Consider the following 24,828-nt stretch of genomic DNA (forward strand, 5'->3'; position numbering starts at 1 on the left):
CAAGAGCTGTGCTTGCCAGGCCTCAGTGATCTCATCGCTGCCATTTCAGCAGCCTCCCTTCTGTCCTCACCCCTCCCTTCTATCTGTCTGTCTTCACCAGAATCTTGAGCGTGATCTGGCTAAACCCTGCTCCTACTGTCTACCCACCCCAGAAGCCCAAGTACTACCCCCGGGGTGACCCTGCCCCCTCCATACCCCCTCTGCACTACTGTGGTTGCCCAGGACCTCTGTCCCTCCCTATTGTTGTTTTGTTTCCTTATGTCTTGCCTTGTTATGCCCTTTAGCCTTGAGAGATGAGGGGAGCCCTTTAAAACAAAGGCCTTCCGAGACAGAGGGCAGAGTGCCCCTCTGGAGCTTCTGTGAAGAGCACACACCTGGTAGGAGAGAATGAGGGATGCAAAGCTTGTTTTCAGTACCGCTTATGTGACCTTGGGCAGGTGATTTAATTCCTCCAGGCCTATTTCCTCAGCTGTTAAGCCAGGTTAATAACGACCACTTTTTGTTATTTTGTAAGAAATAGATGAAATAGGGCTAATAAATAACGTCTTCCTGTTTACTGTGTGCCAAGCTCTGTTATAAAGCAGATAATAACTAACCTAGTCCTTACAACCCCCTGGTGGGGTGGACACTATTGCTAAGCTCATGTTAGAGTTGAGGACTCTTAAGAAATAGGAAGCCCATGTCCCGGGCCCTGGTCCCAGAGCTAGTAGGAGCAGGGCAGGGTGAGCAAGTTTGCAAGTGCCAGTCTCTGCTTTCCTTCCTACCAATGCAGCCTTTGGTAGGAAGAGGGTCTTGCTGTCTGTGACCCTGTGTTTTAAGTGGGTGTAACTTGCAGCTATTCTGGGAGCAGAAGAGAGGACGAATTATGTGAGCTTCCATCATTATTTGCCATGTTGTCAAAAAGTGAAAAATCTAAAAATGCAGAAAAAAGGAGTCAATGTTATTAGAATGTATTGGGTTACACATACAAAACTCACTCAAATTAGCTTAAGCGCAACAACAACAAAATTATTGTATGGATGCAAGAATGTTTTACCAATCTTCCCTGAGCAGGAATGCAGCCAGGCCTTAGAAAGCACCGGAAGCTGAGCAGCAAGGCTGCCCAGAGCCGGGCTGCACAGCCCTAGCTCCTGGCTCCCTTTCCCCATCCCACCCCAACCCCTCCCCATCTCCATGTGCTGGGTTGCAGCCCTAGGTCTCTGTTTCTCTGGAGAAACAGACCCATTAAATAGGCTGTATACAGAGAGAGACACACGTGTTTTAGCTCATGACACTGTGGAGGCTAGCAGGTCGAAAATCTGCAGGGCAGGCTGGCAGGCCGGACATCCAGGGAAGGGTTGCAGCTCTGGTCTGGAGGCAGAATTCCGTCTTTCCCTTTGGAGGCCGGTCTTTTTCTTCTATTCAGGTCTTCAGGTGATGGGCTGAGGCCCTCTGACGTGAGAGAGAACAATCTGCTTTACTCAAAGTCTATGGTTTAAATGTTAATTGCGTCTAAAAAATACCTTCACAGCATCTAGTCTAGTGTTTAGCTAAAACCTGGCACCATGGCCCAGCCAAGTTGGCACATAAAACCAACCATCACAGTCTCTGCGTGCTCATTCCTCCCTTTTTAAAGTGCATTTTCTGCCGCTCACTCTCTCACTTACTCTCTGTGCCATTGTGGCTTCTCTCTCTGCATCTGCCCCATGGCTTCCTCTGTGAAGATGGGCTTCTTTCTGCACTCTGGCCAATCGAGAGGATGGGTGGGCACCCGAAGCCCTCAGGCATGTGTCGTCGCAGCAGCCACACACAAACCCCTGCCACAGTGTCAGCCCCTACTTAACCTTTCTGGGCTGGAACCAGTGTCAGTGTTGGGTGCTGCTCTGTTTCTGTCTCTTGTTTCACTTCTGGAATCCCAGGGAGGGGAGAGTCCTGATCCTGGGAGACACCTGTGATTCAGTCAGCTGAGTCCAGGCCAGTGGGGTCGTGCTATGCAGCTGTGGCTGTGTGCGGCCTACCAGAGGGGGTGGGGAGGAGAGAAGCAGGTGCTGAAGGGAGCTGAGCAGATGCTCTGAATGGCTTCTCCCTGGAGACAGGTAGAAATGCAGCCCAGCTCTAATGACTGAATTGTCTCTGGAATGTCAATCATGATGAATACATGTAATATGCATGCTTCCATACAGTCATACTTGTCTCGGTGTTTCCCCTCTACCCCTTACATAACATTTGAAAAATAGGATTGAGGTTTGGAACCTGATCACCAAGATGTACATTTGGGTTTGATTGCTCTCCATTGTTAAAGTTTCTTTTTTGCTCTTGCCTTTTTCTGTGCAGAGGATGATGTGGACCTGGAAGCCCTGGTGAACGATATGAACGCATCCCTGGAGAGCCTGTACTCGGCCTGCAGCATGCAGTCAGACACGGTGCCCCTCCTGCAGAATGGCCAGCATGCCCGCAGCCAGCCTCGGGCTTCAGGCCCTCCTCGGTCCGTCCAGCCGCAGGTGTCCCCGAGGCAGAGGGTGCAGCGCTCCCAGCCTGTGCACATCCTCGCTGTCAGGTAGGTCCAGGCCTCATGGGCAGAGCCTTCTCCAAGGGTGAGAGCTGTCGGCAGGGACACTGCTCTCTGTGAGTTAAATGGTGTTGGGGGGAATAGTGTTGGTCTTGCAAAATCAAGAGGCAGATACATTCCTTTGATGGGGTAATGGATACACTGAGTGTGTGCGGTGTGACGCCCTTGGGTTGAACTTTGTAGCCGGTTCAATTCCAGTACCTTTTATTGAGTGCCTGCTATGTGCAAGGCACTATGCTAGGTAGAGGGATACGCAGGAAAACCACCAGAGGAAAAATCTCTGGAAAGATTGGAAGAACAGCCATGGAGCTGATTGCATGCCCCAAGTCCTCACTACCCAGAGTAGGGACGGGAGGCTAGCAGCTGCAGCACCCCCTGGAGCTTGTCGTGCAACCCCAGACCTCCCTGATAGTTGCGTTTTGCCACATTCCTCTGCTAATTCAGGGGTAGGCACATCTCTGTGGAAACAGGGAGGCTGGAGGGAGGAACGTGCTGGGGACGTTGAGGGAGGTTCCCGGGAGGTAGGATCTCTGAACGGATGTCAAAGGGTGGTAGGAGCTCAGACAGATGGAGGCAGAGGTTTTGTGAGCAGAAGAGATGATGCAGATGGGGGCCGGTGCTGAAGCACTTTGTGTGCCCTTTTCAGGAGCCACGTGGGAAAGAGTTCTGGGCAGGCGTGTGAAGGGGCTGGGTTTGGGTTTTGACATCAGCGTTCTGGTTGCCAGGGGTCGTGGAGGCAGTGGTAGAGGGCAGCAGGGTTGGCAGAGCATGGCCAGTTTGGAAGGGGTCTCAGGAGCCCCCAGATGGGAGATGATTGTGCGCTGCCTGAGGATGAAGAAGGAGGGGGGATTTGAGCACGTTGCTGAGGAGGAGCAGCTGCGTTTTGCCAGCACTTGAATTTTGCCAGGGCTGTGAGGAGACAGAGAGTGTGTGGAGGGTGACTTGGATTTTGTCTCGAGTGCCTGGGAGGAGGGTGTCTAGAGAACGGTCATGTTGAAGGGGAAAGTGCTGAGAGCACCTTAGACATTCTGAATGAAGATCTTTGTAGAATCAAGCTGAGAGCCAGGGGCAGCCCTCAAGGATCCGCCCATTTGCCCTGCCGCAGTCGGGATGGCGTGGGGCTCCGTGGGACCCTGCCTGCCTCTCTGGGCCTTCGCGGAGGACATACAGCCATCTCTGCTGGGACTGCCTTTTGCCCTCACTGGCCTCTGTCAGGATGGGGTTCTGGTGCCTTCTGTCTCAGCACCCCATCTTCCGGGGAGCTCCATTCATTTCCTGGGATCTTCCTTGCTTCTGGAAACTTCTGAGAGTTTTCTTTGTGGTCTGACATCTTGGGTCTTCTGCAGCCCAGATAATCACCTTGCCCCAGGTGGCAGCTGTTTCTTATGGAGGGGAGAGGGTGCAGCGGCCCTGGCGCCCGTGGTCAGCTGCCTCCCCAGCTTCCCACCCCGGCTTCCCCTCTGACTTCTCACTTTTTGTCATATTCGTTGATGCTGAATGATGCCTGTCCCAGGATTTGTTCGACTTTGCTCTTTGAAGTGTGACCCCTTGTGCTTAGCTCCTGAGGAGTTAAGTCTGGTGGGAGAGCTGTTTTTCTCTTGGGAGCATCTCTTGGGAGCATCACAGTAGCCTTGGGGAGTGCCTGGGAATATGGAGTTGCAGTCGCATGGCTAAGGTGCCCGAGGGTGGGCTGGAAAGCCAGAAGGCCTGCCTCCCTGCTGGAGTAGTTGCCCAGGACCCTTGAACCTCGAGTTCTGGCTGAACTCGCTCATATGTGCCCCGGGGCTACCTGCGCTAAGTCCCCGGGATGGAGCGGCAGGCTTGCTCTGTGGGACAGCAAAGCCCTCTCCCTACGGGGTCACAGATGCTGTTCCTTGGGCCCAGTGTCTTCTCACTGGTATCCTCTCAGATAAGTAGTTTTGTTTCTTACTTTCAGGTGGATTAAAAAAAAATGTGGAGATCAATCTAGAATCACCAAAGATTATTTTGTGAAGTGAGGCCATTTGCCGAGTGCTTACTGTGTGCAGATGCTGATGAGCTCCTCCTTGTTATCAGTGCCCTCGGAGGGAGGCGGTGTGGGTTACCCTCGCTTCCCAGGTGAGGAAACCGAGGCACAGCGGGGCGCTAACTGGGCCCACCACATCAGGTGGGAAGTGGCCATGGAGCAGGCTGCTGGGTACCGGGGGCCACGGAGCATGGTCCACGCTGCAGAGGAACTTCCCAGGGGCTGCCATGCAACCCGAAGGGAGCTGAGGGGCAGGCAGGGAATGGCAAAGGAGATGCTTGGGAAGGGCAAGAAGGCCTCGCACATAGGAAAGCTGACGGGTGAGCCGATTCTGTACAGAGAAGGAACCCAGGCTTTTGAGAGTGCAAGGGCCATGCATGTGTTGTAGACAAACGCAAGTGGGCCAAGGCACAGAGAAGAGGGACCCGCACCTCGCCCCCCAGCTCTGCAGTTCCTGCCACCATCCCTGACGTCCCTAAATCTCAGCACCCCTCTCCATAGTCACTGTCCCTTCTATTGTGAGCCTCTTCATGGGGATTTTTTGTCTTTTTGTGTTGTCCCTTAGTCTTGCCTTAGGCAATGTCTCTGAGCCGCTTTAAAGTCAACACAGGACTTTTTAAAATGCTCAAAACAACCCAATAAAGAGAGAAGCTTTTGTGGACACTAAAACATCAGATTATCTTTTCGGGGTGAAGTCACTGGCTAGAAGCCGTGGATGGGAAAGTGGCACTGGCCACCCATTTTATCCGTCTCCTCCTGTATGACAATGGCCAGACCTTTCAGTTGGATGCCTTGCCAAGGCTGAAGCTGTTATGGGAAGAGTGGGATTTGTTCACAGTAAAAATAAACTTTCTGGCATGTAGTCAAACCATTATAGGAATGGCTTTCCTGTATTTCACAGCACTGATTCCCTTCATGCCATGTGAGTTCTCGTAATTTTAAATCCATTCATCATTTGCTGGTCTATGTGGGATAGTTAGCTGGATCTTCCTTTAAAAATAGGGAAAGTTGGTAAAAGAGAAAAAGTAATACAGTCACAAAATGTGTTTCTGTAGTGGCAAATCTCCCGGGAAAGCTAACGGATTGTTGATTTTGTGAAATTGTAAAAATTGTCAAAAAAAATTACTTGAAGACACAGCCTATGATGGGGGTTTCTGAAGTATGTTTAAACATGGGGAGGGATTGGAAATGCTGAGTGAAGATAATGTGAGGTTTGCTCCCCTCTCCTTGAAGGTAGGAGGCTGTGGACAGGGCCGCGTGGCCTCAGGAAGGGTGGAGGAGGCTGTGTGCCCAGGAGTGCCCTGGAGGTGTGGGCCAGAAGTTACTCTACAGAGGGGAGGCGCCAGGCACTTGACATTCACTTTGACTTTGAACTTGATTTCTCTGCTGTTCACAGTTGCTTCTGATTCATCATACTGTGTGTGTGTTGCATAGTTGTGTGACAAGTGGGTTGTGCATTTTTGGGAGGAGGGAACAGATGCCCCTGGAGAAGTGCCAGGAAAGTAGAGGTGGTGTTTGGATTCAGCGTGTGTTTCTAAGGTGTGTTTCTAATGTGGACACAGGCTTTGGGAGGACAGATACATGAAGCTGTAATTTCCAATTATTTCAGTATCAACAACCTTTTTATATAAATAAGCATCTATTGCATAATTCAGATGAGAACACACAAAGCCTTTTCTCATATTTTCATTTGATTAGATTAATGCTCATTTCAAGGACATTGAAAAACACTTGTTCTCATGAAAATACTCCTGTTCAGAAAACTTTCACACATCAGGTATTCACTGATCAAACGGATGAGGTATTTGGAGCTGATGCCATGTCAGGCACTGAATGCTGCCTGAGATGAGCACGCACCCAGGACAACAGAACCTTGGCACCCCCGCCCCCCTGGGATGCCTAATGAAGAAGAGAATTGATACCCGATACCCTTTGGGTCTAAGAATGACAACTTGTAACTTTTTAAAGTTTTCGTTTTAGTAAAATACATGTAACATAAAATTTACCATATTAACTGTTTTTTCAGGGTACAGTTCAGTAGTATTAACGCACACTCACAATGGTTGTACAATCTCCAGAACTTTCTCATCTTATGAAACTGAAACTCTCTCCCCAATAAACAGCAACTCCCCGTTGCCCTCCCCTTAGTCCCTGGCAGCCACCCTTCTATGTTCTATGGGTTTGAATACGCCACTTACCTCACTGTGTGAAATCACACAGTGTCTCTGGTTTTGTGACTGGCGTGTTTGACTCTGCATAATGTCTTCAGGGTTCATCCGTGTTGTAGCCTGTGTCAGAATGTGCTTCCTTTTTCATGGCTGAGTAGTGTTCCATGGTATGGATATGCCACGTTTTGTTCATCCATTCATCCATCTGCAGACCCTTGGGATGCCTCTACTTTTTGGCTTTTGTGAAGGATGCCACTGTGAATGTGGGCATGCCAGTGACTCCTAGAAGCCCTGTGTCCTGCTTTCTGGGTGTATCACCACAGTGGTAAGGCTGGGTCATGTGGGGAATGGCAGCTTTTAACAGGCACTTATCCCTGCCTTCCAGGCGCCTTCAGGAGGAAGACCAGCAATTTAGAACCTCGTCTCTGCCGGCCATCCCCAATCCTTTTCCTGAACTCTGTGGCCCTGGGAGCCCCCCTGTGCTCACGCCGGGTTCTTTACCTCCGAGCCAGGCTGCCGCAAAGCAGGTGAGTGTGCCCCTGGCTGGAGCCCAGGCTGAGGGATATGTCAGATTATTGGGATCTGCATAGATGTGCCAGATTATTACTTTGGGAAGAAGGGTGGGAAGTCCTGGGATCTTCTCTCTCAGTTCTTTTCTTGTTGTCACAGTACTTGTTGTCCTATGAGGCTGATACAGTTTGGATGTTGTCCCGTCCAAATCTCATGTGGAATTGTAATCCCCAGTTTGGGAGGCAGGGCCTGGTGGGAGGTGATTGGATCTTGGGGGTAGATTCCTCATGGCTTGGTGCCGTCCTCACAATAGTGAGTTCTCGCGAGATCTGGTTGTTTAAAAGTGCGTGTCATCTCCTCCCCTTGCTCCCACTCCTGCTGTGCGAGACGCCAGTTCCTGCTTTGCCTTTTGGCATGATTGTAAGCTCCTAAGTCCTCACCAGATGCCGAGCACATGCCTGCACCATGATTCTTGTACAGGCTGCAGAACCATGAACCAATTAAACCTCTTTTCATTATTGATCAAAACTCCATGTATCTATGTATTTTAGAAAAAGTCTCATAAAAAATGGCAAATAATAACAATGATGTTTAAAGATGAATCTTCGTTCTTTGAAAAAGTTTCACCACTGGCTCAATAATAGGTGTGAAAATGCTGGGCTCACCCGGGCCACCTGGATGTCAGTACACGGGAGTTGAAGAGTTTCTGTCTTGTAGTCCTGACTTTGAATATGATCTGCTGAAAGCAGAAGAGTTTCCATTGGACACACAGGGCAATAACCTCCTTTTTGAACTTGTAGTTTCTACTTAAAGTAGATCCATGAAGTAGATAGGACACAACCATTGTCCCCATGTGAGGAAACTGAGGCACAGAGAATTTCAGTAATGTGTCCAAGGTCAAAGAGCCAACAAGTCAGCTTAGCAGAGAAACTGGCAGAGAAAGGGGTTGAAAGTTCCTCCCCACCGGTTGGCAGGGCTGTGAGCCAGGATGGACTGCAGCCTCTGGAGGAAGACCCCTAGGGGTGGAGGTGATCATTAGAACTGCACCATCTGATGTTTATGGAGTGAGGGATTTCTGCGTGCCAGGCCTTGTTGTAAGTGGTGGATATGTTGATTTTTTGTTTATTTATATGTTCATTTACTCCTCATGCCATCCCGTATGAATTAAGTATGCATGTTCCCTCTGTTCCACAGTTGAGGGAAGGGAGGCCCCTATAAGCAGCTGAGCTGAGTGTGGCTGAGACCTGATGGTGCGGCTGAGCGTGACCCGGCCTCAGGATCGGAGCCTGTGATTGCAGCCACTAGGTTGATTGGCTTCCCCGGGCTTTGACTTTCCTTCTGCTAAATGCATATTGTTTAGAAGTTATTTTGCCCTTCTACTTGAATCATCTCTTCTCCCTGCTTGCTCTCACTTCCCTACCTTTGCTGTTCTCAAGCAAGACAGGCCAGTTATCGCTTTCTCTGCAAATCTGCCTGTCCTGTGCCATGCAAGGTCTGCCCTCTTGAGAGAGAGACCTTTCTTCCAATACCCGCTGGCTCCCAAGTGCGGGTCCCGTTCTGACCTCAGGCCCCCGGAGCAGGCTGCATTATGGCACTATCAAAACTTAGAAGGTGAGGTAAGTGTCCCTCATCTGGGAGCCAGCACTGGCTGGGCTTGTGCACTTTGTCACATGTCTAAAGTGCATCTGGGATGTCTACCTCGCCAGTGACCTTCTGCTTCAAATAAGGATCCAGACAAGCTGTCTGTGGGTTTTGTCACTGAGGTTGTTTACAGAGCTACCCATTCTAAAATAAGACCATGAAAATATTATCTGGCTCTCTCAGCCTTTGGCAAGAAAATTGGCCTCCACCCCCAGGGATTGTCCAAATTTGTAAGCAGAACAAGGAAACTGGGGAATTTTGCCTGCTGGTGTTTTTCTTGGGATCAGAGCTAGTTCCCCATGAGAACGTGGCATTGGTGTCTGTGTCACTCGTGTCCTCAAGCCCACAGAAATGAGCAGGATGTTTCTCACTCAGAACTAGAACTACTTGTAGAAAGTCCTTGTTCTTTGTTCTTTTTTTTTTTTTTTTTCCGACTTGCTTGAAGGGACATTTCTTTATCTGTACTTGGTGTTGACTTCTGATCTCATGAAAAGTGTGTTTTCCCAGTACAGTGGGTAGCAAGTGCTGGACAACCTCCAGCCACTTCCCAGGGCTTTGGATCTAGGATCACCATGGGGGATGGTGCTGGGCAAAGAGCTTTGGCTCCATTCCTTGCCCCTTGCTTGAGGAAAAGAGAAATCTGATGTTCTTCTTCCCTTCATTCAAGTCAGAGAAAGTAATGCTGAGACCAAGGTCTAGTCAAGGATTCTAAAGTAGTAGAAAAATTGACAAAGTGGACCTGATATATAAAGTGGCTTTACTCACGGGGAAGAACTCAGTTAACATAGGAAAAGAAGAAAGCATAACGAAATCTATGGAAGGTAATGGGATAGTGAGGTGATTGGAAACTTCCTCATTCATGTCGTTATGTTCAGTATTAAATAGCAGATTCATGAAGGAGGGAACAGGGGAGGAAAAAGTAGAGATATTTAAACTTCCATGAGAAAGGAAAAATCATGCTTGCCCAAGCTGTGTAGCCAAAGCCTTCTGAAATTCCCACACAGGCATTAGTACCTTTCTTCTGCCTCTCTCCTTTTTTTTTTTTTTTTTTTTTTGAGATAGAGTCTCGCTCTGTCGCCCAGACTGGAGTGCAGTGGCGTGATCTCGGCTCACTGCAAGCTCCACCTCCCGGGTTCATGCCATTCTCCTGCCTCAGCCTCCCGAGTAGCTGGGACTACAGACGCCCGCCACCACGCCTGGCTAATTTTTTGTATTTTTAGTAGAGAACGGGGTTTCAGCGTGTTAGCCAGGATGGTCTCGATCTCCTGTCCTTGTGATCCGCCCACCTCAGCCTCCCAAAGTGCTGGGATTACATATGTGAGCCACTGTGCCCGGCCCTGCCTCTATCCTTTTTAAGTGACTCCTTGGTAGCTCTGTAATACGATAAGAGATCAGATGCTGGTGTCCAGAGACCCCAGGTCTGAGAGCAAGCGACTGCCATGACGTGGACCTAGTGCTCCTCACAGCATGCTGAGCCCCCCGCCCGCGTGCTGGGACAGGGCGGGAGAGTGGCAATGGTCTCACTGCAGCATTTGTGGGCCCTCACGGGTCCGAGTTCCACCTGCAGCTCTGGTGTGTCTCCTTTCTAGACATGTAAGATACAAGCTCAGTGCCCTGTAAAGGCTGCGGGCCAACAGGACTTGATGAAAGGAAGGAGGGGAGGGAAAATTCTGCATGGGAGCAATCATGGATAGAGAAGAGCCCTCAGCCTCCTATTCAGCAGCACGAGATTCCTCCAGTGCCACCTCCCTCTGAGCTCTCTGCCTTCACTCACCTTGAGCCCCTACAACGGGCCGGGTCTTTTGCCAGAGCCTGAGACTAACAGGGTGGCCACAAAGTGGGCCCTGCTCTCGTGAGCTTAGCATGATGGTGACAGAGTGAAGAGCTATCTGAGAGGAAGCAGGATGGAGTAGTTGGTAGTCTAAGATGTGACAGGCTGTGCCAAAAGAAAGAAAGCAGCCATTATTCTATCTAGAAGGACAGGGAGGTCTTCCCCAGCTGCTTTGCATCCTCTCCCTGGGGATCCCAGAGCATGCAGCAGCCCCAGGCAGGCTGACCAAGTTCTTCCACGATGACTGCACCCTGGCTTTGTGACCCTGCATTGGCCGGGTTATTCCTGAGTGCTGTGCCGAGTTTGCTAAGGGTACCCATGGGACTTGCCTGAGTCATCTGGGTTGGCGGGAATAGCTGAGTTTCAAACCTGTGATCCTCCAGCTGTGGGGTAGACTTACACCGGCGCAAAGAGGGCTACTTCTGATGGGAGATCCATGTGCTGGGATGTCACCATCCGACAGCCCACTCATTCCTTCCTGCCTGGCTGTCCTTCACTTACCCTGGATTCAACTTCCTCACCCTGTCCAGGCTCTGCTTCCTCTTCTGGGTCTGGGGTCCTGCCCAGGTGCTTCTACAGAAGCAGTGCAGGGTCTGTCTCACCTCCCTGGTCCCGCCCAGGCTCGTTGCTACCCCGACGTGGCGGGGGGGGTGGCACCTGCCCTGCTGCTGCTCAGCATTTGGCCAGGGGGAGCCCTGAGAGCAGTTTGTCCAATGTGCTATGGGTTCTGCACCTGGGCCCGTCAGACCCTTGATGGAAGCATGGAAATCTGGAGCCAGTAAACCCGGGCACTTCTACACACCTCTGCCACTGGCTCATGGGCTCTCACTGGTGTTTGGGTGCTCATAAATAGTGTGAGATGTTTTGGACTTGTCTGTCTAGACTTCTTGGGCTTTCTGTTTTATTTTGTTGTTGATGATACATTTTAAAACAGCAATGTTTTGGCTTGTTTGTTAATATTTAAGCCAGAGTCTATTGGTCTTGCGTTTACCTGAGGTTGTACTCTATGGCTTCACCATTAAAGTGAGAGAGCACGCAGACCTATTCCCTCACAGAAGGTAAAAACTGATGTTAGAGCAGATATCCCCCTTTGCTCCGGGAGAGTGCATAGAGGAATCGTGATTTACGTAGTGTCTGTTAGAGGTGACAGCAGTCCTCCTCGTCACCAGTGAGTGACTTCCGCTGGAAGGTATAGCTTCTGTGGAGATGATTCCATCATTTATTAAATGGCATTTAATTTTATTCAGTGATTTGATTTATTTAAGTTTAATAATATCTCATCGTTGACTTACCAGAAATACAAATACATAGGAATTCCTTTCTGAGTGTTTAATTTCTTTCCTTTAAAAGGTGGGGAAATTAAATTAGTCATTGTTCAGGAAACTGGATATTTGTGGTAAAAATCAACAGGGCATTTTTAACTGCTTTGTGACTCATTTGAAAAGACAGGCTGTTGTGGTAAGGGTGATTGATACAGCAAAGACTTGTGAGCCCTGAGGCCAAGCACCATGCCCCGGCCGGAGAGGCTGGGCTCACGGTCTAGTTGGTGCCACTGGGTCTCTGTGGTGAGGCTCCCTTTGCTCTTGGTGCCCTGGCGGACACAGGCCGCGGTGGTCCTTCTTTGCGTCAGACCCGCCAGGGCCTTCTGAGTTGAGGAAACGCCATGCATTGTGCCTGGAGCTGGCCTCGGGTGTCGGGAGGGAGGGGCACCACAGGCGGATGTGCTCCGAGACCTGGGGCTTGGTCCAGGTGCCAGACAATCCTGGGTAAATACCAGAGCTGTCCCTCCTGCCCCCACACACACACTGCAGAGGACCCCAGCAGGTGGGCTGGCCCCCCGCCACGGTCTGGTGACTGTCTCCCTCTGCTGTACTTCTTTAAGGTCATGGGAGAGGAGAGAAAGGTGAGTGGGGTGCCATTTTCCTCCTGCAGGTGCTAGGTGAAGTTCAGAAGGCTCTGAGAGGCTGAGGGGAGCCATGTGTGTAGGTACATTTGACTGTTCAGGCTGGTGGGTGCGATACCCTGTAGGGGGGCTGTCCCAAAGGTCTTCTCGGTTCCTGCATTCTGATCCTGGCTGTTTGCTGTGTGAGGAGGGTCTCAGCTCAGCGACATCAGAAGTCAGGGCGGAAGTAGCTCCTCGAGGCAAGACTGAGCATCGGTGCCCACGCTAGGGAAGAGGGGCCCTGTGTCCACAGCCACCGCCCACCAGCTGAGCGTGGCCAGCAGAAGCACGGGACCAGTGTCACCAGAAAATTGGATGCTTTGAGAGAAATCAGAATTGCCACTGAAAACCTGAACTCTCCACATTTTGCACATTTCAGTGTCTGTAAGCACTGTGTGGGCCGAAGCAGACACCCTGGCAGGCAGGTCCTAGCCTGCTGGGTTCGGCTGTGGTGTCCTGCGAGGTGACTCCTGTGGTGTCTGCATTGTCTCCCTGCACCTGGCATGCCAGGGGCATTCCCTGATGGGCAGTGGATCTGGCGTCCATTGAGGGCTCAGCAAGCTGGGATGATGGCCCAAATCTGAAAAGGATTACATTAAATAGGCTTTCAAAATGATGCCTGCACATGCAGCTACAAAAGTATCACCAAGAGGATGGCAGCTGCAGCCGCTGCTGCTTGTGAGAGAAGGGTTCAGTCAGTTAGACACGTGGCTCCAGTCAGAAGTCCAGTGTGACCTTTCCTGAGTGGCTGGCTTGACCATTCTGCTCTGACAGAAATAGGTTTTCTAGAAGCTAGTGGCTTTGTTGTGTTCTGTCTTGGATGCCGTTGTCCCTGTGAGAAGGACCCTAGTCACATGGCGCTCATCCCAAGTGGAGGGACTCGATGGTGAGAGGGTATGGCAGGAGGCAAAGGAGAAAATGGAAAGTGGCTAAGGATCATTTGGGGCACTTGTGGCTATTTCCTACAGCACACATGTGGGAGGGATGCCTCCTATTCTCTGGGTCCAGAGGCTGGAACAAGGGCCAGAGAGGTACAGGGAGGTGTAACCTGCTCCTTGTGGGGGAAGGTCCCTTCACCTGTCAGCATCCCCAGGGAGGGGGCTGCCTGGGGTCCCACTTCCTGTCACTGGAATGTCCCAGCAGCATCTCACTCTGCAGCAGGAGTGGCCTTGCCCTTCCCAGGCTGTGCTGGCTGTATCTCCTCGTCAGCCCTGAGGACGCACCCTGGGCCCTCTTCCCTGTCATCCTCACCTGTGGAGCAGGGACAGCGAGTAGGCCTTTGAAAGAAATGTTTTAACAAGGGATAACTGAAAATGTAATGAATCAACAAATGAATCTGTGTTATGGAAGAGAATTTGCAAAATTGGTAATGGTTGAAGTAGATTCCCTTGAGAGTCTAGCTCAGGTGTCTGTAAGAGCATCACCAGAAAGCATAAGGAATAGCTTCTCTGCATACCAGATGGACAAGGAAGAGGCTTCAGATGAATCAGGTGATGTTAGACCAAGACTCACATTTTGGTTCTAAGAGATTCTATCAGGTAGAATCTTAATTTTCCTGTTTTTTAGCATCTATTGGTTTGTGGTTACTACACATTTAATTTTCACAGCACTTCCGCATGCCGCAAGGGAGGGACTATTTTCATATGGTGAAACCAAGGTCCCGAAGCTCCACAAGGTGACATACTTTGGCTGGAGTCACGCAGCCAGCTACAGCTACAGGCAGGAAATGTACTCAATCTAGATGAGCCCAAAGCCTTAGTCTTCTTCCTGCCCCTCGCAGACCTCTGAGGTCAGCACCCTGCTGAGTTTGGAGAAGACACTCTGAGTCTGACCAGCCTCCTGCCTTGGGGCTGAAGCATCACCCACCAAATGCAGCACACACTGGCATTTGCTGCTGAAAGATGGATTTGTGCAAGCATTGGAGGAGCTTAGCATCCAATTCTGAATAGCCCTTCATTCCTTGGAGGTATTGGGAGACTTCTATTCCACTTATCAGGGAGCCTCGGTTTCCTTATCGTGCCTCGCACATCCTGGGTAACGACCATCCGAGAGGAAGACCTCTCTGAGAAGGAGGCCCAGGGGCTTTTAAGGACAGCACCTCCACTGTCAGGAAGCTGCCCCTCCTGCCATTCACCAGCCTGGGACTGCCAGGGGCTTGGTCTTCGACTGAGAAGGACAAAGGACCTGGGCATGGGGCCAGACTCCAACTCCACAACATTGCAGGCAATGACAGTAGTAACACCAGCTGCTAAGATGTGGGGAGTCCTTCTCCTGGCAAGCGTGGGACACTGTGCTTCACCTGCTTTTCAGGATGCCTTTGGCTGCAAGAAACAAAACCAAACCCTTCTGTTCTTTATTGTAAGGAGAGTTGCTTTTGCAGAACAGAAAGTCTAGGGCTGGAGACAGCAGCCACCACAGCCTCATCCTGTGTCACGGCACTTGTCCTCTCTCTACAACTGCAGCTGGTGACACCAGAGTTGGGCTTGTCACCCAGAAGCAGCTGTTCCATATACGGGTGGGTAAGCCAGGTATGCAGAAATGTGAAGTGGTGGCAAAGGCAACTGAGGCAACGTGTGGGGTGCACTGACTCCACAGGTCCCAGTGAGTTGATGGGGTGCGTGATGCCAAGAACAGATTCACATGTTGAAGAAGCAGAAACCAAGAGCAGGCAGAGAACTGACTCCTACAGTAAATGTGCAGAGGTGCTGAGACAAGAGGGCGGGGGGTCCCCAGGGGCACCCTAGAGAGGAGCGCCGGTGAAGAAAAAGTACAGTAATGCTATTAGGAACTTGTTTATTTGTGAACTTAAGACAAGCTCATTGGGCACTTTGGGGTGGCTTTGACAGGCCACACTTTCTTTCAGCCAATAAAGATTCTCATGCAGCTACATAATGAGTTGTTAGAGCACATTTTTCCATTTGTTATTTAAACACAATTAGTCACATAGTTTAACCCCGTTAGTAATAGGACATAAATCTTGTCTTAGCTCCAATCAGCTCTTCTCCCTCTGCTTAATTTTAAAAATTAATTTTCTGGAACCACAGTAATCACTTTGGATAAGGGTTTGTGCATACAATTATTTACTAATGATCAAAATTAGGTCTCCTGAGGCTTTAACTGCATGCAATGTGTTAGACCATCTTTGCTGAGAAAAACTAGTCCTGGCCTCCCAGTGCAGGTTGTTTCACAGAATGTGTTGCACGGAGAGAATGCCCTCTCCTGCAAATGTGTGTCTGCAGCTGGGCCTGTCCCGAGCAGTTTGCTGGTGGGCCTTGCTGAGGATGGACTTCCTCCATCCTTTAGCCCCTTCCACCCGCTGGCAAGCCCTGTTACTCTTAGCGCCTCCACAGTCTGCCCATGTCACCTTTTCTGGTGCCTTTGGAGATCAGAAGACATTGGGGCCTGAGCCTAACTGCAGTTTACCCCGAGTGCTGGGGACCCTCAGGGGTGCTGGCTGCAGTGAGTTGGGTCTGCAGCCCCTGGGGCCTTGGCCCTGGCAGGATGGATAAGATGCTGCCATCACAAGATGGTGCCTTGTGGCTTCACCCACGCAAGAGTCAGCATGAGGTGCACTTCAACTCATCCCGCCATTTTCAAGTTAAAATTCTCTGTCCTCGGCCCCCCTCACACCTGCATCTCTTAACTCCTTTCCTTCTGCTACCGCATGGCTCCTGTCTCCCAACGGAAGCCTCCTGCCTGTAACCATTTCCCCTCTGCACCAAGAGGCCGCGGTGTGGAGGGGGAGCTCCTGCCCATGGCACTTGGAAGGTGCTGGGGCAGAACCTAGCTCCAGCGCTGATGCGTGGCAGCATCTCTGGAAACTTCCATTTCCTGCTCTGTCTGAGGAGGCGGGGCCCTGCCGATGTCTCTGTGTCTTGGAGCTCAGGACAGTCAAATCTGCACCACGGCTGCTCCCCCTCTTGCCTTGTGAACGTGGCAGGACGTCCACCCCACCCCACTTCCTGCATGGACGTGGCTTGATGGCTGTGCCCTACCTCCCTTCCTGCATGAATGCAGCACCACGGCTGCGCCCCCCACTTCTGTGGATGCGGCACGATGGCTGCACCCCCACTCCCCATTTGAATGTGGCACCGCCGTTGCGCCCCCCACCACTTCCCCTGTGGACACGGCACGATGGCTGCACCCCCTACTTCCCACGTGAACACGGCACCGCAGCTGTGACCCATGCCCCTTTACTGCATGAACACGGCACCGCTACTGTACCCCACCCCTTTGCCATGTGATCACTGCCTTTGTCAGGAGTGACCACGAGACCTGTGCTCCTAAGGAACCTGAGGCCCAGGGAAGATAAAGTCATCTTCCAAGGTCATTGACAAATAAATCACAAAAAGTGGGTTTAGACTCGGGACCCGAGCTTCTAGCTGTCTTCTCAGTGTGCCACAGCAGTGCTCCAGGTGACAGAAATGCATTTCAGTACGCCTAAGTGAACACTCAGCATGTCATTCAATTACTTATGAGAGGATGTGTGAATCCCTGAAACCGTGCAAGCAAAACCCACACATGTAGCAGATCCCATTGCGTTGCTCACCATCATTTATGCCCTCCGACGTGGCCACCACTGAAGGATGGATGTTCTAACCTCATGGTCCTGTGATGTGCTCCTCTAGGTGAGGTGCTGCCCTTGACAGGTTCTAGACAGAGATGAGTGTGCTGTACCGTCTGCCTTCCAAGACTCGGGCTACCCAGAGAAGAGATGTGGGCACACACACTATTGCACAGCTGCTTAGCTCAGCATGGGAGATAGGTGCAGGACCCAGAGCGACCTGGGGGCAGCCCTGTGTCCAGCCTTGAGCGTTGGCAGGTTCGAGGGCCTCAGTGGATGTGAGCATTGTGTTTGAGCCAAGGCTTTAACAGCAGGGTGGCCAGGACGTGTTTTTCTCAAAGGGGGGGCTTGGCTAGGCTCCCTCAGCTCTCCGTGGTTTGAGTAGGGTCTGGTTTTCTTGGTTTCAGTCTTCCTCTGGCGTTGCTGAGGTGACTGAGACCTCTCCACATTTTTTACCTCTCATTTTCTAGAATGCCAGTTGCCTGAGTTGTCCTGAGGGCTAAAAAACCATGCAGGTTCAGTAAGTTTGGGAAATTTGGCATCGTCTATCGTTTTCTTGGCAATTTTACGTTTCCCGTTTGGTTTTAGAGGATCTGAAAAATCTTACAGAAAAAGAAAACCTACCTATTCACTCAAGCTAAGCTAGAGCATCTGAAACATTTGTGATCACAGAAGTGCTTTAGAGACAGCACCTGTAAACTTTACACAGAACCCACTTTGGGAAAGGGTGCCAAATTGCCCGTGATTATTTTTAAAATGGTGAATGTCGTCCTTTTTCAGACTTCTCTGGCAGCTTTGCTAAAGCTGAGGTCTCTCACAGCTCTCTAGGGACCGCAGCCCCTGCAGTCTGAGAATAATCCCGAAGGCCCGACGTGACAGCACCTGCATGTTCCTGTGTTTGCATCAGAGCAAGTGATGCAATTGCAGCGGGGCAGTCGTGACCTGGAGCAGACCACTTGTTTGGCTAAATATGAGACAGGAAATCAGTGCAGGAATCTCATGTGAAATCCCAACTACCAGTGTTTCTGGACTACAAATATCTTTTAAAATATAAACCTCTAAATTTGAGGGACCTGAAACAGATCTTGTATTGTAGCATTGAATACCTCTTGATATCTGTAGCTGTCAAGAGCATTGGAAATGTGAGCACTTAAATTATATATGTCTTTCACAGGAAGAATCACCATAGTTTTGCCAAAAATCTAAGTCTGTGCCTTGCCCACCTGTGGCCATCTACGTGAGGCTCCTGTGGACTCAAAGGCAAGGGCAGTGTGCAGTCATCGGTTATCGGTGGCCATCAGTGCTTTCACAGAGAGCACCTATTTTGCTAGCAACAGGAAATCATTTTCTTTGGCAAACTGATTTGCTAATTCTTGCTGCTGCTTTGACTCGAAATTGTATCAGGAAAAGGGGAACCACTAGACAATGCACTTTCCCCCATTTACCTACCTGACAGCTTCTGCCTAAATGACTGCAAGCAAACAGCCTGCTGGTTTGTGTTTGATTTTCAGTGGGAATCCATAGTTCACCCACTGGAGAAGCTTGTTACACTCACTGAACGTGGACATCGGCGCTTTATTTATACCTGTGACCAGCCACGGAGGGACTTTTGTTTTCTCCTGCAATAGGCGCATGTGGCAGGTCCACCCAGTTTAGGATAAAGTGTTCTAGAGTTTACACAGTTGAAAAGTGTTAGGCCTCTGGGTCTTGGTTGAGACCCAAGATGAGATGGGCCATCTAGGCCACTGCCTGGACAATGGCCATCTCTTTTCCTCCATGTCTTTTCTGTTTTTCTTTCCTTAGGCTCTCGCCTCAGTCTCTTAACTGGCTGAAGGACAAGTAGTTTGAGTAATAAAAATGTAAAAAAGAAAAAAAAAAGTATTAGTGGAGGAAACCAAGTAAAAGTGTTCTGAAAATCCAAAAAATTCACAAGAGAATTTGGTAAACATCCTCCCTCCGCTGTTGGTGCCAAGTCTGGACATTTCTAGGAAAGAGAGCGCAGACATAGTCCCTGTGTGGGAAGGTTTACAAGTACATACCCTCGGCTGGTGATTTTTATTTTTTGGTCCCTGAGAGAACCAAATGCTAATGACTAACATGGTTTATCTTTTACTTTGCCCTAAAATAGTGTCTTCGCTGTCATCTTACAACAGAGATTCTCTTGAATCAGGGCAGTAGTTTCTAGCCCTATTTATAGAACCCTGGCATCTTCAGATTTATTTATATGAGGAAATCCCCGAAAAGATTTAAATGGGAACACCATGTACCGGCGCACATTCCTCCCTTTTTGTTCACGGGTTGCGTTTCTGCTCACACAGTCCCTGGTCTCTCTGCAGAATCCTGGAAGGGAATGAGAGGCAGTGTTCCCGTGCCAGGAGCAGCGGGAACATCACAGACACTCGAGGAAGTGGGAAGCAACATTGCTTTCTTCTTCATTTAACCTTGGAGCATAAGTGTGACTGCCCTTTTGACTCTGACCATTGAACTGGCACAAAAGCGTTATTGTAACAGTATTAAAAACAAAGTCAGCTCTTTCCGTCTGCCCAGAGTTTGGTCCAGTTCCTGACCCTTGGCATTTTATCAGGTTTTAGTAAAGGTGGATATAATTTTAGATATGTTTTCAGTTATTTAACATCTCATAAGTATTTTCTGTGTTTTTTAATGTGGTCTTCCTAAAAAACACTCATGATAGCAGATACCTATATTGATGAGTCCCGATTTGTGCCATATTTGCCTATTTTGCAGTGGTCAGATAATTTGCATTGTCGTCCAGTGTCTGTGCTATAAATGATGCTTCACTGGGTGCCTGCAATGCAGCTGTTGCCACATTTTGAATGCTTTACCCAGGGTAGACCCTAGAAGTCAGATTCCTACTAAAAGATTGAGGATGTTTTATAGCTCAGGATGTGTGTTGCTATATCTATCTGCAAAGACCTGCTTATGTTGATTACCACATCCGGGATAGAGTGAGTTTCAGGACTTCTGAGCCCTGACCCCATTCCTGGAGCCTTTCCCCACCTCTGCATTCTCCCTAATGAGAGAGTGGCTCAGAGGCGCTGCATGGTAGCACACGGTGGCTTTGGAAGCCTGCCGTCCCCAGCAGGGGTGGAACTCTGTGTCCCAGGTGGTCAGCATCTGTTTGCAGGGACTCCAGGATTTGTGTCTTCACAATACCGCAGACATCTTAGCAAGCCCTCTGGCTTTTCCGTGGCTATTTCTGGGTGTATAGTAATTGTATGACAAGTTAGGCCTGTGTGGCCCTGCAGTGACAGGGATGGAGGAAGAAGAGAATCTAGTGGCATTTGCATAGGTTACTGCATAGTTACCACATCGGGTCTCTGACCTTATGAGCTTAGAGATCTCCAGCATGTGTTGTTTCAGTAGTTCCACATCCTGTCTTTTTCAGCTGTGCAGCACAGCTCACTGCCACTGCCTCCCTGACATGGTCTCAGGTCCACAGGATCGCCCTGGGACGGAGGATCAGCGTGACCGATAGCAAGCAAGGACCTTGGGTCTGCTTGTCTAAACCCCTCACATGCTTGCACATCTCACACTGTGCGCTCAGCCTGCGCCTGTCTCCTCAGGGATCCAACTTCCCCTACTAGGACACAGTCAGGAAATAACGCCCTTACTGTCCTCTGTTCCTCTCTTGTGCCCATTCACTGATAGATTTTAGGTGATTTCCACATGCAGGTACTGCCTGGGTGCTGGGGTCTGAGGCTGGCAGGGCAGACACAGCCTTGCCCTCTGGGAGCCCATAACCCAGTGAGAGAAACCAATGCTGATGGCCTCATAGAGGCACATTATCACAGACGGTTTCCAACATGCTGCCAGGACATTCCATCATGTGGGGAGAGCTATCAGTGGGGCCGAAGATGAGGAATCGTTAAGTGTCTTGGAAGGCATACAGTGTTCCAGAAAGAGGGAATGAGGACAGTTGAGGAAGGCACAGGCACCCTGGGTGATGGCTGAGATAGTATAGAGGAGGCAGCGTCTAGGAAGCCGGGCCTTAGGTGTCTCAGGAAGAGATTGGTCTCCAGGGCAAAGGAGGTCTCTGGCAGAGAGGGGAAAGCAGCCTTGTACTTTGCTTTGCCTGCTGCAGTGTGAAGGATGGGCTGGGCTGGAGGAGGTGTGGGATGGCCGGTTGGGATGCAGGTGCAGGAGATGCTGACGTGTTGTCTGGACTAGGGCAGTGGAGGGAAGTTGGACAACTGAGTGCATCTAAGTAAAATTGGTAAGATGTGATTTATTGATTTCTCGTAGTTTTCACGGTCTGTAAGACAACTTGCAGTTCTGTGTTTCCTCTGTCTTTAAATATATGTTCAACCTAACACTCAGGTCATTTCTAGATACCATTCTCCAATAAAAGGAGCCAGGGCTGCCTGGGAGATGCTTAAAGAGTGAAAGGGACATGGCATAAAGACACAGGAGCCAGCATGAAGGGCCAGGGGAAAATAATAACTTACGTGTGTGGAAACACCTGGCAGACACTCTTCCCAGGTGAGCCACACTGATGTCACCAAAAAAGGGTCAGGGCAGCATTGTGTGGCTCCTGAGCTGTGGCACCCAGGGGGACACAGCATCTCTACAGCTAATCTCAAAGGGACATCAGCTGGACCAGAACCAAGAGACATTCTAGAGAATGACCTCGGGTTTTGAGGTCATAGAAGACCCCCACAGAAACAAAAGCCAAAAAGAAAACCCAAATCTGAGGAACTAAAGAGCCAAGGCAATCAAACGCAGCTTGGGTCCTGGACTGAATCATGAACCAAGAACAGCATTGTTTTCTTTTCTTTTTTTTTTTTTTTCCTTTTCTATAAAGGACAGGAGTCAGACACTTGGCTAAATTTGGATGAGGTCTGTAAATTAGCTAATGGTAGTATATCAGTGTTAATTTCCTGATTTTGATCATTGTACTGTAGTTATGAGGGTGTTCTTGTTTATAGGAAATATACACACAGCCATCTAGCAGGAAAGGGGCTAGATGTCTGCAACCCACTCTCCTAGATAGGTAGGGAAAGAGAATGGGAATTTGATAAAGCTAATGGGGTGAAATGCTAATATTTGGAGAATTAAGATGAAGAATATATACAGAGAGTTTTTGTATTACTTTTTGCACATTTTTTGTAAAAATGCTAAACAAATTATTTCAAAATAAAATTATTTCAAAATAAAATGCTAAACGAAGAAAAACCCCTGCTTAGAATCAAAAATATGCCTCTTAACATGCACTGATGCTGCAGTGAGCTCTTTCTAGAGAAGAAACCTCACAGACAACAGAACTGACCAGGTCATACCACAGTAATTCTCCCTATTGTTAAGGCCAGACCAGGGCAAGCTCTGCAGAGGTGCCCTTGCCTGGGACTCTGTGAGGCTTGGCAGAGGCCCCCTGAAGGCAGGAGAGCATTTATTGCCATCAACTGATCTGTCTGGTTTTTCACAACTCGGGATCAAGGCACGCTCGGAGCTGGTGCTGCTGGTCATGGGAAACACTCGCAGAGCCACCTCCCTGGGACCCCGCGGTACCTAGGCATCCCCAGGCATTCCCCACACTTCAGGAGAAGCTGGGGACATGCTGCTGCTTCCTTCCTTCTTTCCAAAAGCCATGGAATACTCATAATTCTGTTGGCAGAACACACTGTGCAAAGGGGGTTGTCTCTTCCATGCTCGGCTTCCTTGTGTATAAACGTCATCCGAGGGCAGGGCATTCTTGAGCCTTCAGCCCTTGAGCCTCAGAATACTGTGAAAGGTTCCCAAGAAGACAGAACACAAGGGAATAAAGACCTCATGGTCTCAAGCACAGTGACAGCCGCATGGTTACACTTCTAGCTGGATTTATATTAGTGTCTGTAATCACTTACAGTTCAAGAGGAAGATTTTGTTATCATTGTGTGCCCCTTCCAGCCTGTACTTTAGAGATCCCTTTTTGATCTACCAAATTTACTTGGGCAGCTTCTTCATGTAGCAGCCACCTGGGGGATGGCAGAGGTGGCCAGTCATGGACCCTGTGAACAGTGGTGAAGTGTGTGGAAGGCAAACTTAAGTCTCTTCCCGATGCACCGTTTCACCAGCACGGGGAGGCCAGCGGCTGAAGTGGTCTCTGGCAATTTCCAAGGGGAGGAGTGTGGGAGAACTCAGAGGGCTGGGAGGGCTCTTCCTGCCTGGGGAGGGTTGTGGCTTGGAATACATGCAGGGCAGTTGTGCAGAGCCTAAGTTGCACGTGTGTACACACACCTGCACTTGTGTGCTGTTTCCTATGAGATGAAAATGTCAGACCTGAAATCTCTTCCCGAGTCCCCCACTCTTTTGGCTGTCCCAGTTGCAGCAGGTGGGGCTGGCCGAGACAAACAGCTTTTAGTGCAATAGCGTCTGGAGGCTGTGGGAGATTAGTTGTACTCCTCTTGTGCAAGGCCTTATGTATGCTATGGCTGTTCCCGGCTTCACGGGCGGTGCCGCAGCACGGCACAGACTCTTCCTGCTGTGGCTACCTCCTGCTGCCCCAACACACAGTCCTCCCTCGGAGCATGCACTGGGGCCCACGGCCTAGGGCTGATGCTGCCTAGGAAGACGGTGCCTGCCTGCTGCCCGTGCCCAAGAAGATGCCTTGCTCCTCATCATACTGGGGCCAGCTGAAGAAGGGCACGGAGGCCAGCAGGGGGGAGTGTGAAGTGGGCCCTGGTATATTGCACTCAGCAGTTGCTCAGTTCCTTTGTAACCAGTTACATGAGAGGGGACAAAAATTCTTCATTTTATTCCAATAAGATTCTAGTAGGTACCAAGAGCATGACTTGGAACAGCTTTGGGAATGTGAATTCTGACCACAGTGAATTGTGTTGTTAAGGGCAGGAATCCAAAGAAGACTGGGCCATTGGAGGATCAAGAGTGAATTATCTCCGTGCTGATAATTCTGAGTCAAACTAAACCTGGTGTGCAGTAAGCCAAAGGATGAGGCAAAGAAAATGAAGGGGATGGGTAAAAAGAAACATTTTGATAGAAAAATCTGCAGTCTCAACGAAGTCTGCGTGGTATCAGCTTTGACCACTCTCATGCTATTAAGATTTTCAGGTATTTGATTGGAGGGCTTGGTTGTTAGCAAGCAGCAGAAGTCTCAGAATCCTTCTCCTCCCACTCTAGAATGACCTGGTCTCTGGACACATATCTGGTGCATGTGGCTTGCCTCTGTGTCTCTGGTTACGCTGTATGGCCATCTCCCTCAAAGGCATTGTTCTTTTATTAGCAGTCAGTTCAGTGGCCCAAGTCCCTGGAAGGCGTTCTCTTATTCTGTATCCACCCTCTTTGGTGTAATTTGGAGTTCCCCTAATAAAGGACAAGTTGCTTCTATAGAAACCGAAGTTGTTCCTATAGGTGAATAATTTTTATGCCATAGAGACTAAAGAGAACCAGATTTGCCCCTGCCATAACCGTGGCCCTGATGGGAACCTAGAAGCTTGCTGCCCAGCCCACCAGGTCTCAGGTACTTAACGGGTGTCTGCAACACTAGCAGTATGTGCTCTCATATTCTTTTATTATAGATGGTATTCCACTTACTTTTATAGATGGAGTTTTTGTTTTAATTTAGTTTTATGTTGTCTCAGCCACTGAATCAGTCGGAACCCTGT

The 24,828-nt window shown here is 49.7% G+C and overlaps 1 protein-coding gene across 9 annotated transcripts in view; it reads left to right on the forward strand.

Moving 5' to 3' along the window:
• Positions 1–24,828, forward strand: part of GRB10 (growth factor receptor bound protein 10) — a 203,291-nt gene that overhangs the window by 116,425 nt on the left and 62,038 nt on the right. For all 9 annotated transcript variants that reach the window (XM_003275021.3, XM_030795845.1, XM_030795846.1 and 6 more), the window contains 2 exons: positions 2,314–2,536; positions 7,107–7,248. In XM_003275021.3, coding sequence (XP_003275069.1) covers positions 2,349–2,536; positions 7,107–7,248 — 330 coding nt within the window. In that variant the 5' untranslated portion in view covers positions 2,314–2,348. The remainder of the gene's footprint in view (positions 1–2,313; positions 2,537–7,106; positions 7,249–24,828) is intronic.

This window comes from Nomascus leucogenys, chromosome 17, assembly GCF_006542625.1.
Source record: "Nomascus leucogenys isolate Asia chromosome 17, Asia_NLE_v1, whole genome shotgun sequence".
Classification (NCBI taxonomy): Eukaryota; Metazoa; Chordata; class Mammalia; order Primates; family Hylobatidae; genus Nomascus; species Nomascus leucogenys.